The sequence below is a fragment of the Limanda limanda genome, chromosome 10 (genome assembly GCF_963576545.1).
Source record: "Limanda limanda chromosome 10, fLimLim1.1, whole genome shotgun sequence".
Lineage (NCBI taxonomy): Eukaryota > Metazoa > Chordata > Actinopteri > Pleuronectiformes > Pleuronectidae > Limanda > Limanda limanda.
The window spans coordinates 19,543,702-19,557,160 of record NC_083645.1 but is presented as its reverse complement, the minus strand read 5'-3'; the positions used below and the strand labels follow the sequence as shown (position 1 = coordinate 19,557,160).

The 13,459-nt window shown below is 44.5% G+C and overlaps 1 protein-coding gene across 3 annotated transcripts in view; it reads right to left on the bottom strand.

Moving 5' to 3' along the window:
* Window positions 1-1,675: 1,675 nt before the first annotated feature.
* elf1 (E74-like ETS transcription factor 1) overlaps window positions 1,676-13,459 on the bottom strand; it is a 36,562-nt gene continuing 24,778 nt past the window's right edge. For 2 of the 3 annotated variants that reach the window (XM_061079800.1, XM_061079801.1), the window contains exons 2-10: window positions 12,148-12,470; window positions 11,671-11,727; window positions 8,594-8,768; window positions 8,367-8,471; window positions 8,066-8,227; window positions 7,849-7,932; window positions 6,948-7,140; window positions 5,869-6,228; window positions 1,676-4,609 (exon numbers count right to left, since the gene is read on the bottom strand). In XM_061079800.1, the coding sequence (XP_060935783.1) occupies window positions 3,820-4,609; window positions 5,869-6,228; window positions 6,948-7,140; window positions 7,849-7,932; window positions 8,066-8,227; window positions 8,367-8,471; window positions 8,594-8,768; window positions 11,671-11,727; window positions 12,148-12,219 (1,998 nt within the window). In that variant the 5' untranslated portion in view covers window positions 12,220-12,470 and the 3' untranslated portion in view covers window positions 1,676-3,819. The remainder of the gene's footprint in view (window positions 4,610-5,868; window positions 6,229-6,947; window positions 7,141-7,848; window positions 7,933-8,065; window positions 8,228-8,366; window positions 8,472-8,593; window positions 8,769-11,670; window positions 11,728-12,147; window positions 12,471-13,459) is intronic. The other variant, XM_061079802.1, reaches the window with a different exon arrangement.

Here is a 13,459-nt window from a genome sequence, read left to right as displayed (position 1 = left end):
ACCAGGCCTGAGGAATAGTGACCATATCATCGATGTGAATTAATTTCATTTGTTGCTAAACCAAAAAATACACAGGGGGGGACTTCACACCCGGCTGCTTATTTTCATTTCAAACAATCACGCTTTCTTTTTTAGATCCATGAGTTGCTATTCTGGGTGGGAGGCGAGTGAAAAGCAATGCATGAGGAGTGTCTGTATTTAGATGAGTGACCTGAAGAGATAGTTCTCTCCACTGCAGACGGAAGCTCAGGCCCCTGCTGAAGGACGCATGTACTACCAGTGCCATCTAGTGTGCAGAGAGGAGCACTGCTGCAATATCAGAACCAGATATTGTTGCAATTTCACATTTTCTGTCTCTTTTTCTTAATGCACATTTTAAAACCAGGCTGCATCTCTTGTTCTTAAATACATTCACTCATGGAGACAGCACCCACGTTTTGAAGGGGTCTGTTTGAATGTGAGCTCGGCTGCAGGTGGTCAGAGGAACATGCTGCAGAAACGCTGCAGTGGCCGAGAGACTGCAGTCATCGACTCCCCTTTCCTCTGTAATGCTGCAGTCAGCCTGGTGACCTGATGGTTAAATAAGCTTTCCCTGTACTGTTCCTGCCACAGGCTGCAGGCACAATAATGTCAGCCGTCATACTTCAACTGCTCCCACTGTGAGAGGCAGCGTGGCACAGCAGTAAACACTCGCGCTGTGTCAGTGGCTGCGGGCGACACAGAAATAGTCCTCCTCTCCCCGGACCTGGCTCTGGCTCCATCTTCAGGGTCTCTGACTCACTAACCAAAGGAGACGTAGCAGCTGTTAGTAGCCTTTCATTATTTTAGTAATCCATAACAACCTGCGCTTACCATATGGCAGGCGATCGATGAGCGACTGAAGTGAAAGAGCTGAGGGTCTGTTCAGATGTAATGGAGGGTTGTTTGTTGCTGAATGTGGAGCCGGAGCAATGATTTCAGACTCATCTGAAACTATTTTCCATTTGCATAAAACTCGAAAGGATGTTTGTGGAGGAGCGAAGAGGCTGGCCTGGTTTTTTCTTTGTGTGTGTGTGTGTGTGTGTGTGTGTGTGTGTATAACCCTATGGCAAGAATGGATTGTGTGGTACACAGCTGTACAAGTGGGTGTAGACAGAGCTAGGCACAGTAGGCGAGCCCTGCTGCCAGACAGCTTCCTCAACCACCACTAACCCCCCTCCTCTACCCTGAACACACACACACACACACACACACACACACACAGAACATATCCTCTAAAAAGGAATCAATCCAAGTCAGCCGAAACCTCTCAACTTGCCAACCACAGCCTAAACACACGCACACACTCTTGTCTCCCAGTGAGCTGCGATGGACTCAGCTGTCTTCGGCTCTGGCGATGTCAGTCACATCATGCTGCTGCATTCACAGCAGCAGGAAGCGCGTTGCTCTTAAGTACAGTCCAATCAGTCTTTGGCCTGATAATGGCTTCATTATCCAGCTTCCCACGTTTTCCTTCTCTTCAAACACCATGTGGCTGAACCAACAATACGACTCCACACTTCAAGTTTCATTATAGAAACAGTAGAAAATTAATTACATTTCTTTCAAAAAACATATCTTCTGTGACATTTTATCTGTGCCGCGCAGAATTTCCAACACCACCATATCTGCAGCAAAACAACAAATAAACAAAATATTCAGTGACAGGGATTTGTTTTTAATTAATACATTGACTTTTTTCTTAAAAATCTATTCTATATTCAGCATAAGGGAGGCCATAGACAACCCAAGACAAAAGAAGCAACAAAACATAAGCAGTGGACATACCTCAACATCTCACAGACAACAGTGCTTTACGAAAAAAGGCCGGGAGATACAAGAGAATATATATATACAATGCAAATAAAAAAGCAGCAAGTTTCCATTCAAAGACTGACAGATTTCACTGCAAAAGAAACCCAGTGTAATTATTGATTGTCCAAAAAGTATTATACATTCAGAGTGTCTTTGCAGAGCACTTTGGCTGATGTGGGGCCGTGAAGCAGCACTTTAACTCCTGTCCTCAGGTGCCAGAGCAGCTGGAGGTCAGTGTGTCTGAATGTCCTCACTCTGCAGCGTCGGTCCAGGTGGAAAATACAACCAATTTAGCCGTGATACCACTCAGGATCAATATGGCTTCATCCCCGGGCCGAGCTGACGGGCCAATCGGACGGGAGGTCCTTAACTAAGTGGGACAAAAAATAAAGTAGGCACAGACTCGACCGACCCGAAGAGGAGACAAAGGTAGAGAAGGAGACGAGAGAGGAGACGAGGTGAAGGAGAAGAGGACATGAGATGAAATGAGGAAAAACTAAGAGCACTGGTTTGTCTTTGCACAAAGTAACTGAAGAAACTTCTGATATGATTTCAAAGAGATATTGACTGATACATCTGACACAATGAATTAAAATTTGAGAAGCCCCGATTGATTGACTGTTGAAAAAGGGTAGAGAGGTATGTCCGCTGAAGAGAGGAAACCCAAAGCACATTCAGTACATGTTTCAATCAGACACACAACAGAGGTTATCTACAATAACAGAAGATAACAGTGCAGTAATGATGCTGCACTGAAAAATAGCTAAGCCGATAATATGGGAGGCTGTACAAATGAAAAACATCAGTCTTACAAAATAAACAACCAAATAAGCTTCCTAGCATATTATGCTAGGCTTTAAAATTCCTAGCATATTAAAGCTAATATTCTTTGTATTTTCCCTCATGTTTACGCATGTAAATAGAAGACAAATGTGTCTTTTTTTTATACAGAATTTAGACATTCAGAAAATAAATAAATTTGCTGTGGCCATAAACTGAATCTGAATTATGTGTATATATATATATCATATATATTCAATTTCATATAAACAGGGGTTAAACCTCTGAGCCTCGGCTGATAAAAATCTGTGTTTTCTTCCTCTCCATTTGTGCCTCTCAATGCTTGCTGTGCCTTCACTCTGCAGCTCGATACAAACGGTTTGATGTTGAACTGTCCGTGTTGCTCAAGAAAAATGCCCATTTCCATAGTAACACAGTGATTTAAGGCCAGTAATAGAGAGCATATGCATAACGTTGTGTCTATATGAAAATAAATGAGTAATAAGCTCTTAAATGTCTGAAAAGCCATTTAGTCCATTTTTCGTCTGTTTTCTTTATTTTTTGAACTTCCCGTAGGGTACTCTTCGCTTTAACTCTGAGATGTGTGTTTATTTCACCGTACTGGACACATCATCCACCCCCCTTAGCCGTGGGAAAATAAAGATGAGAGTGGGTTTAAAAACACACATATTCACTCTGTGTGATTTTAGAAGTCTGATTTCATTGCACCATTTGGCATTCAGTCCCCGGATTTGGTTTGTTGCGTTCTCCTCTTTGAAAATACAAGTCCAGTGAGATGGAAATGAAGGCAATCACTAACTGGCACATTTGGTAGACAGAATCCCTGGTTTATCCAATGGCTGTTCTCCTAGAGGGGGAGGTGTTTGGTGTTTGGTGTGCATGTGTCTGTATCTGTGTGTGTTGGGGTTCATGTCTACAGATAATAATTCGAAATCTCGAAACTGACTTCTTAGAAAAAACGAAACACTAAAATTCGATTTTTTTAAAATTAGGCACATGGTCACAAAATATGTGAGTAAACAATAAATCCTGAGGCTGAACTGACCAACCTTTAAGAGCAAAGCGCTGCAAGATCCCTCACTTCTGATCTCTGATCATTGTGGCGGGAAAAGAAAACAAAGTCCGTGGTCAAAATGGATTGAATTGTTGTTTTTGGTTCAGCTTGTGTGCTCGAGTTCTGCAGCCCTAAACCTCTGCAGGCTCTGCCTTTATCTGGATAAAGTTTACAGGCAGTGAGAGAGACATTGGCAGCTCCTGCAGGCCTTTGTCTCCCTGCTCAGGCTGCAGGGACATCTCCCCACGCACCTCCAGCTCCTCCACAGGGGTCAGGCCTTCACTAGGGCTGCTGCTCTGGGAGTAATGTCCATTAATTATAGTTTCACATGCATATTCCTGGCACTGGTTTCCACTGGTATCGATGATCACAGTCCTGTACTGCAGCTCTGCCTCCCCTATTTCCATCTCTTCTTTGTCAAACGTATGTGCCGCCAGTGATGGATCACCGTTCACCATCGACTGAAAGTAGCTGGGGTCCAGCATCTCTTCTTTGACCTGCAGCCCAGAGAGATCACTGGATTTGAGCACCGTGGCAATTACTGTGCCAGGCTGCTGTGCCACCATGGTCTGCCCGCAGGTGTTGATGGCGACCAGGCGCGGGAGGCCGTTGAGGTTGGAAGCGGTGGAACTAATGACTCCTGGAGGGGAAGTGCAGGAGGAGGAGTTGGAGACAGCGGAGGAGCACAGATTGCTGACCAGGAGCTGCTGTGGGAGGCCGTCCTCCAGGCAGTTGGCTCCACCTGCTAGAGAGGCTGTTTGAATGGTGAGCATATCTTTACCACCTGCTGTGGTGGAGGGCATGGTGTGGAGAATAACCCGAGGGGGGGAGGAGTGACTGGTGTCCCCGTTGGACAGAACAGACTGGAGAGAGCCAGAAGACGTCAGGACCATAGGAACTGATCCAGGAGAAGTGATGGTCCTGAAAAGACAAAACAAACTGAGTGTGTACTGGGGTTTCTTCATCTTCTCAGGCAGAGCCGCTGTAATTGAATATTCAGTTTGTATCTACGCAAATATAGACAAGGATTATTTTTTAATGGAACCCTGCAGAGAAAGTTACCCAGTGCACAGCTATGATCCTAAACAGCAGAACTAATGCCCTTATTAATATAACAAACGGCGTTGTCAGCTGTGCCGCAGAAATCATTATTCTCCTTGATTCCTAACTGCACACTATGTTTAACTGCTCAGGAACAACACCAGATGACTGATAACACATTAATAATACAAACAATACAAAAGCAAACAACAATACTGGAAAACAAATCATAACAGCCACACAAGAGCAACGCTGGTGAAGCCCGCACCTTTCTGACTTGAACAAAATTAACAAGGCCAATTTACTGCAAGGCAACTGGATAAGATAAAATCGGATTGTAACATATTGTTTTACTGTGTTTGTGCATGTCTGTGTGCAGCATATATAACTCATGTTGTGTGTGTTTGCATCTCAGAAACTGAAAAGAAATTTGCTATCAAATCAAACCTGTGGTTTTGGAATACAGGTTGATGCTGATATTGATATTTGACCGTTTAAGAAATCTGATATACAAAATATAAATTTAGGCTTATTTGCTTTCTTGCTGAGAGCTTGACTAAAACGTGGATTCCACTCTCATTTTGCCAGATACATCAAGCTATAGCCAGCAACTGGTTATCTTTGCTTAGATTAGCTTAGCATAGCATGGCTAACGACCAGGTTATGATTTTTATTTTAGATAAGGGCCTGGTCACACGTAAATGTATCAGAGAAAAACATTCGCCTCCCGATCACTTCCAATCTGTGAGAGCAAGGATGCGAATAAAACAGTTTAAGTCTGGTGAACTTTGACTCACGATATCCACTTAGCATCTGCATATGTGTGACCGGGCCCCAACTATCATCCTGAACACACTCCACCCCAGAAGGTGGCAGTAATACAAAAAGAGGTTGTTAGCTAAACACCTTAATAAATCCCAAGAAGCGTTTTCGTCACTGTGTGCAGAGTCAGGCTAGAACAAATCGTAACATACATTATCTAAAGGTAACTTTAGATAAACCCAACAGCTCCCACTACGTGCAAACACAAGCAATGTCCTCCTTCCCCCAGTCTTTATGCTACGATAAGCTAAGCTAACTGAAATGAAAGCAACTCTGGTAAAAGTGTGAATAACTTCGGGTATTTGTTTTCTTCTCACCTCATAGCTTGTGTGAGATCTTGGTCGCGCGAGGCGTGATTTGCTTGAAACACGTGGACAGACTGAAGGAACTGCCCGACCTGTCCACCATTAGCTTCCTGGTAAAGATATTCATCGTTAGGCTCCTTCTTCATTTGCTTCACTGAGACTTGGTGTTGGCCGTGAGCCCTCCCGTGACCTTTGGTCCCTCCGCGGGCCGCAGACCTCCCGTTGCTAGATCTCTGGTTACCGTAACCAGAGTTGGCGTCGGGGCCCATGTCTTCGTCCTCGATCACCACCAGATCTGTCGGCATCTCCTTGAACTGGTACACCAGCCGCTGCCCCTCCACTTTAGCCAGGATGCCTCTTTGGTAATAATACCTAGAGGAGAACGTAGATGAGGAGCGGTCACGGCCACGATCAACATTCAAATTCGATATTACGATTTCCTGGGATTTCTTTTGGTTATTTTTTTTTTTAAATACTGGACCATGGAAAAATGTTGAATCATTCCTTCAAATACAACACAGTCAAATTCACTTTGAGCTTTACAATTTTTATTTCAAATATGAACATTAACTTAATGACTGCCGGGCAGCCGATAGAGATAATAAATAAAAATGTGCCCTATTATTGTATAGCCCCAGTCAACTGCACACAAACTGACAGATTAAGAAATGTATGCCACTTAGGCTACTTTTAAACAATAAATTAAATATAAATTAAATATAATGAATAAAAGTTTACTTAAAATATAAACTTTGAAAAAAACAAAAAGTAGGCTATTGTTGTTTGCATGTAGCCGATGCAAAGCTAGTGCTTGGGTATGTTTAGGTTCTTGTGCAAAAACAAGAGCTGGTCAACATGCTCTGGGGTGATGTTGCTCCCCCAATATATCCCCCCAGGTATAAACTAATAAATATGTTTTAAAAAAAAAAAAAAATCGATTTGTAACTGAATCGATTTTTCCCCCCATCCCTAATCGTAAACATTTAAACCGTCATTCCAGTGTGTTGCTTTAACATGTCAGTGGAATCATGTCTCCGGGGTTGAGAGATCACGTGCAGGACAACACTGCTGCATCTGCATGTTCCTCTTACCTGAGAGCTCTTCCCATGGTCTCATAGTTCATGTCGGGCTTGTTCTTGTGTTTGCCCCACAGCTTTGAAACAGCTTTGGAGTCCACAAGCTTAAAGATGCCTTTCTCCCGCTGGGTCCACTTGATGTATTTGGGACAGGTGTTCTTATCCTGCAGTAGAGCCAATAGGAATTCCCACAGGTAGATGGTGTTGCCTGCAAACAGAAGCGCGGTAAATTAAGTCATGTTTTTCACATTCGTGGCACATCATACATTCATGGTCGGGCCTTAGAGCCTTGATACACACATCAATAATTTATTTTGTAATATTTTACTTTAAAATGTTGTATGGCAGCTGCGGGGTTACAGGGGAAACTGTTCTTTTCTTATAAACATTGATGTCACTTGTGTGTGTGTGTGTGTGTGTGTGCATGTGCGGCTGGAGGGAAATTAATTATACTGAGCCCGGGAGTAGATTACTCCAATTTGTGAGATAGTGCAGCCAGAAGTGGTTAAAAACAGCAACACTCCCAGCAGTCACTTGAATCCCAGACACCATGACAGGGTGATGTATATCTGTGCACCTGGACCTTCCGTCTCCAGCCCCCCCCCCCCCTCCTGTTTGTGTCACACACTGTATCGTGCAACGAGGGCTCTCACACACCGAGCAGCACAAGTCTGCTTCTATCGGCAGAGCATCAGTGTGCCCTCCGGCCTGCAATCACTTCTGTTTCCCGGTGAAACACGGCACCGTGAGAGCCCCTCATCCATTAACTCGGCCGAATTCAACCCAGCTGGACTGCAGGGGTGGAGGACTGCTGTTTGCAGACTCCACCAGAGGAAACAGGGCGCACACAGGAGGAGGACAGACCTTGATTTTTATTGGCTCGTTAAAGGAAAGCGCTCCAGTTAGTGAGACTTACCTTTGCCCTCTTTGCTCTTCTTCCTGAGTGGCAGGGTAGGGGTGGTGATTGGGGAGCAGGGACGCACCGCCCTCGGCTTCCGCACTATGATTCAAATGGAGAGGTGGTGCATTATGAGGTGAAAGGTCACAGTGAAATCATCCAATTACTACAACACTGAAGCTTTGGTAAAAGAGCTCATCCCTGTGTTCTAACAAACGGGAGAAATAACACTTACCTTTATTCTTTTTCTGAGGTTTCAAGGGACACTTCTGAGGAATCTCATCCATGGATGAAGTGTCCTCGTCGAGGGACATGTCAAGGGCACTGCTGTCCATCTGGTCCGGCCTCAGTGGGGTGTACGTCAGGTCCGACTCCAGCAGAGCGCCATAGGTGTGAACTAAATATAAATAACACACATACACACACCGTGAATAAACCACTCAGTATCAGTCTCATGCTCCAGGTAAGAATGATGGAGGATTAAAACCTGCACCGTTTATTTGGCAGCATAGTATGAACAGTGCAAATTAACTTACTCATACGCTTCTCATCCAAAATGTTGTTTGGAGACTCCATGTTCAGAAGAGCTGCTGCAGCTTCGCTCGTCTCCATGCTGTCCTCTCCACCCGACCCTGTTGTTTCTGAGACAAACACAAAATCATCCATATGAGAAGCCTGACATGATTTTATTCTAAAAATGCTTCAGAGACACACGGATTTAGGCCTAAAAATTATCAGTCACATTTAAGTAAAATATGTCTACCTGAGAGGTCCACACCTCCCACCAAGATGGACGGTGCCTCCACCACATGGAGGGTGGTGTCCACCATGATTCCATTGGACACCTCGTCCGAGTCCAGGCCCGAGTAGACCTGCAGCAGATCGGCCGTGGGCACCTGCTCAACAATCACCGCTGGGAACACTGACGGGTCGTCCAGCTGAACAGAAACAGAACACACACACAGGGAGAAAGGTATGAGGCTTGGTAACTTCCACTGGGAGTAGAGGGACAGACGGTCTTTGCGAATACATATGTGTATATGCAATAAAAACACCATTAATTCCTCCACTACACATCATAAAGGCAATATAAAACCCCAGATGACATCAGATTAATGTTATAACCCGATCTGGTCTCTTATTTTTATTACCTTGTAAAATATCGTGGATTCATACTCAATTCCAGCTAATATGGAGGCACACAGCATGAAGAAGTGCTCCTTGCTGTGGTGTTGCCGCGGTCCACAGGGACTCGCTGAAGAAGACAGGAACCAGATGTTTGATTTGGCCTACTTCTCCTGAGATGTTAATCTAATGCTCAGAGATTATATAAACCCGAATGAATGTTAATGGATCAATCATGAACTGCAGGTGAGCACCCCCTTCATCATGTACTAAATGTGCTTGGGGAATTCTAACCCTGGCCTCTCATTTCAGGCATGGCACAGCTTGATGCGGGGAAGGAGCAGGGGCAGTTTGAAGAACAGCTGAGAGACACAACATGCATGAGAGCTCATCACACACAGGCCGTGTCAAGGGTGCTCACGGAGAGCTCGGTTCTTGTCAACAAGAGGGACACGAGGATTTACCCAGTCCTTTGAATAACAGTGTCATATGGTCCTCTAGCACTCCTATTCTGATCCGTGTCTGGTAGAGTAGTGTTATTTGTATAATAACAAACAGCACGAGGGCCACAGGAAGATCTGATTTTGAAATTTAAAATTTGTACTCAGCTTTTCAAGTTAAAAAGGTCACCTCGGGTTGCAGTTGGATGCAGAAACACTCAGCGTCAACTCACCACCAGGAGATGGCAGCAGACTACACTTCAAAAAAACCTCTGAAAGCATTTCTCCTACATGACAGTGCCAAGCAGCTGATATTGAGGATCAGCTTCTGCATGTAAAATGTCTCCAACCCACAATCAAACAGAACAATAAAAACATGTTGATGAGTTTGCTCATTAAACAGCACTGATTGGGTTCACCAGCAGCAGCAGGATTTTCATCTTCCATTGAAACGCAGTCACTAGCAGAGACGTTTTCTCTGCAATTGTTTGCATTATTCAGTTATTGATTTTAATTTCTAACAGTGTAGATCAATGAAACCACATTCTTTACAGTGACAACCTGGTTAAAGGGGGGAACAGATGGACAAATGAGTGCAGTTAGAGGAACATGAATAAAGGCGTATCTGTCTCTTAGAACAAGTGTCCATTGTTGGCTTGGACCTCGAGGCATACCAGGTGTCTGGACCCTTAGTCGTGGGGGGGGGGGGGGGAGGGGTCAGTGTTAGTTAGTTACACCTCCATTCTGGCTACACTTTAACCAGAAAACTAACAGAGCGGCTCATCATTTGGACATGGTGGGGAATGGTTAGGCCTTCTTAGCAACAACAGCAGTTATTAGCCCAAGTTACTGTTACAATTGATCCTATGCACTGTGCATTCTGTTTGTGAGTGTAGAGGAAGACGTACACAAGGGACGTTGATCACAGCTTTGAGGATGAGCAGCAAACATCTTGAGTCATCTCAGCAGCGACACCACAAGGCCTCCTGGGTCTAATAAGAGCCGTGGATATTGCTTTGACTACAGGCACTATCAGTGTCTCGCAGACATACGCTGGATGTTTCCCATTAATCGGATTCTTCGGTAGACATATTATCAGATAGCGAGACAGGGAGGCTACCACCTCTCCTCATCTGGACTTAAATGATGCTTGCTGTCCTTGAGTGAGAGTCAAGTGTGTGAGCAGAAGGTATTTTAACTATTGAGCTATTGAGCACCCCCCCTTCAAACACACAAAGTCCCACGCAGTTTGCTGACAGAGCAAGAGACGACTGAGGACGCCGTCTCCACACTTGTTTTGATGTTTACTGGATCCTGTTATTGCTGGCAACACCTTCTTGTGTTATCATGTAAACCGAGTGAAACACATGTTGCAATGTGCAGGACAATCACAATGAGAGAGGTGTATAGAAATGTGAAAAGGTGGGGCCCTCTGGAGAAGCGGCTCCACACCGTCCGATGAATAATAATGAACATCATAAAGGTATTAAGAGCGTGTTCCTCTTCGGTGACTCGAACAGTGTTTCTAGTGGGGAAACTGGAGCGATAAGAATCAGGTCCATTTGCATTTTTGAGTTCCCCATTCTGCCTTTGACAGCGACAGCATCTGTGCAGGCTGTTCCCTCCCAACACTCTCTTCTGCTTTACCTGCCCAAACACAATGGACTGTCTGCAAACAGTTAATGAAGTATAACGGGCTCCAGCGTGAGATACGATCATGTTTAAAAGATAATTGTTTTCTTAAAACACAAATACTTGAAATGTGGAAACGCTATCTTTTACTTCTATTTTATATCGGGAGGACAACATTCATGGCTATCTATAGTTGGATCAGCGATAGATAGTGCAGCTTAATACCTGCAGGCATTACATGATACTCGACCAATAATGTGGGGATAATCATTAATGATTCCACTCAGCGCCAACAGCTTTATTGTGGCCAAAATAAATCTTTACACCAGCCGGCAGAAACAAAATGGCCACTGTGGCAAAACGTTAAAGCCTTGTTTCTTACAGGGGTATTTCGAGGACTGTAAATAGGGGCGTACTGCTTGCATAACAGGTTAAGTGGGTGCAGCAAGGAACAAAACTGTAGCGCTGGAACAATGCGAGACCTTTCAGTGTAATCATCCCATCCCTGACTAGAAGCCTTATAACTGGTCTGTCAGGTTAGGCCTGAACCGGGGCTATTCAGGGATCCAGTGACAATGTGTCACTCTAGATACACAGATACAGATACTGGTACACAAGAACACACACACACTTCCACACTTACAATCAATCCTGCTCCACAGGATTCAGTGACGGACATGGGGATGAGATAACTGCACACCTGACCGAGCAATGAAAAGACACATAGGCAAAGGTTCACATGGTATGCACACACAGTAACCTGTGTGTCGTAAACACATTCAGCGCCAGGCCCCACCCTTTCCCTCCCACGCACCCTAAACTGGCGGCAGGTTTTTCAGTCTTTCCATTTCTGTTCTCCAAAAGAGCTCACACCCCTGTCTGCTCCATCCTCCACCTCCGCCTGCCTCCTTCCCCAACATGTTCTCAGAGTTTAAGATCACAGACTCTGGATAATCCAGCCCTACTAACCATGCGGTTTTCTGACAAAGTTTTCTTTGTCCTGCTTTAAAAAGTCTTACATTTATCAAAGGGACGACAAACAACACACAGAATAAAAAAAAGTGAATGACAAGCTCAGTTTAAAAAGTTTAAATAGTGGCTTCTTCAATGTGACATTTACCTGATTGATTTCATCCATCCCATTGCTGGCGAATTCAAACACCAGCTCACTGGGCTGCACTGCAGTCGTCATGGTGGTGGAGTTCAGAGGGCAGGGAGCAGCCTAAAATATCCTGGCTATGACTACTCCGCCTCCTTCTCAGCACAGTGAGATGCCTCACAAAATGGTTACCCTGTCGCCGTCCTCCTCCTGTTCTCCGACCTGGGTGCTCCGAGAGCGAGTGAGAGAGACCACGAGCCAAGTTTCAGAGGAGTGCTGTGGCCCAGGTGGGAGCAGCCTCTTACCTCTGTGATACAGAGGCTGGGTCCCTGGTGCATCAACACCTGGCAGAGACAGAGAGAGAGATAGTGGTTAGGACACATACTGTATTAGATCGTTTTACTGTCGCTGAGAGAAACGAGAGGTAGAGGGTAGCATGGGGAAAAGTCCTGGTGCTTTCTGAGGCCTAAACTCAACATTGGAGTAATAACAGACCTACAAGGTTTAAAAGCAGGCAGCACACTCGCTGTATCTGGGACACGTCTACTTCTGATGTCCAAAGCCATGGAAACCACAAGTTTCAGGAGGGGAATGGGATCACTGGATAATTCCTGCCTCCCTCCCTGACAACCCCTAATAAATTCAAACAGCGTCAAGATCAAGCAAAGAAAAAAGGGGTGCAAAGGGCTATTTTAGCTTTTACTCTAAAATCCCATCTTCCAACAAACTGTTTTTTCCAATCTGTCAGTAATTCTCTCAATTAACCGTTTGGTCTATAAAACATGAGTGATAAAAGATCGTGCTCACACAGTATACTAAAGCACACGGTGGCATCTTCAAATACCAAACAAACCCATATTTATTCAGTTTCATATTAACTATCATTTAAAAGCTGTACATTCTCACATCTAAGAATCTGGAATCATCAGATGTTTCGTTTGTTTTGCTCTAAAAGTAGCTTAAATCAATCATCACAATAATTTCACATTAATCTTCTGTCTATAAACTCGTCAAAAAATTATTGTGGGACTGAACTAAGCACAACATGTCAGCGTAGAGTCAGAAGGATCATGGGGAGATCACAGTTTATTCTGATGTAATCTCAAACGGCTCTAATTTCATGGCTGTCTCTGTCCTTGAATGTGAGAGACTCCTCAGCACATCATCAGGGGGCTGGTATTAGGGTCATATGAGGGGGATCTGTGGAAGAGAGGGTCGGCACAAACTATTCCTTTATACAAAGTTACACACACACACACACAGGTGAGAGATCAGTCATGTGATGGTGCTCTGGAATCCCCTCTGTGCGGACCCTCAGGGAGTTGCTGGGATC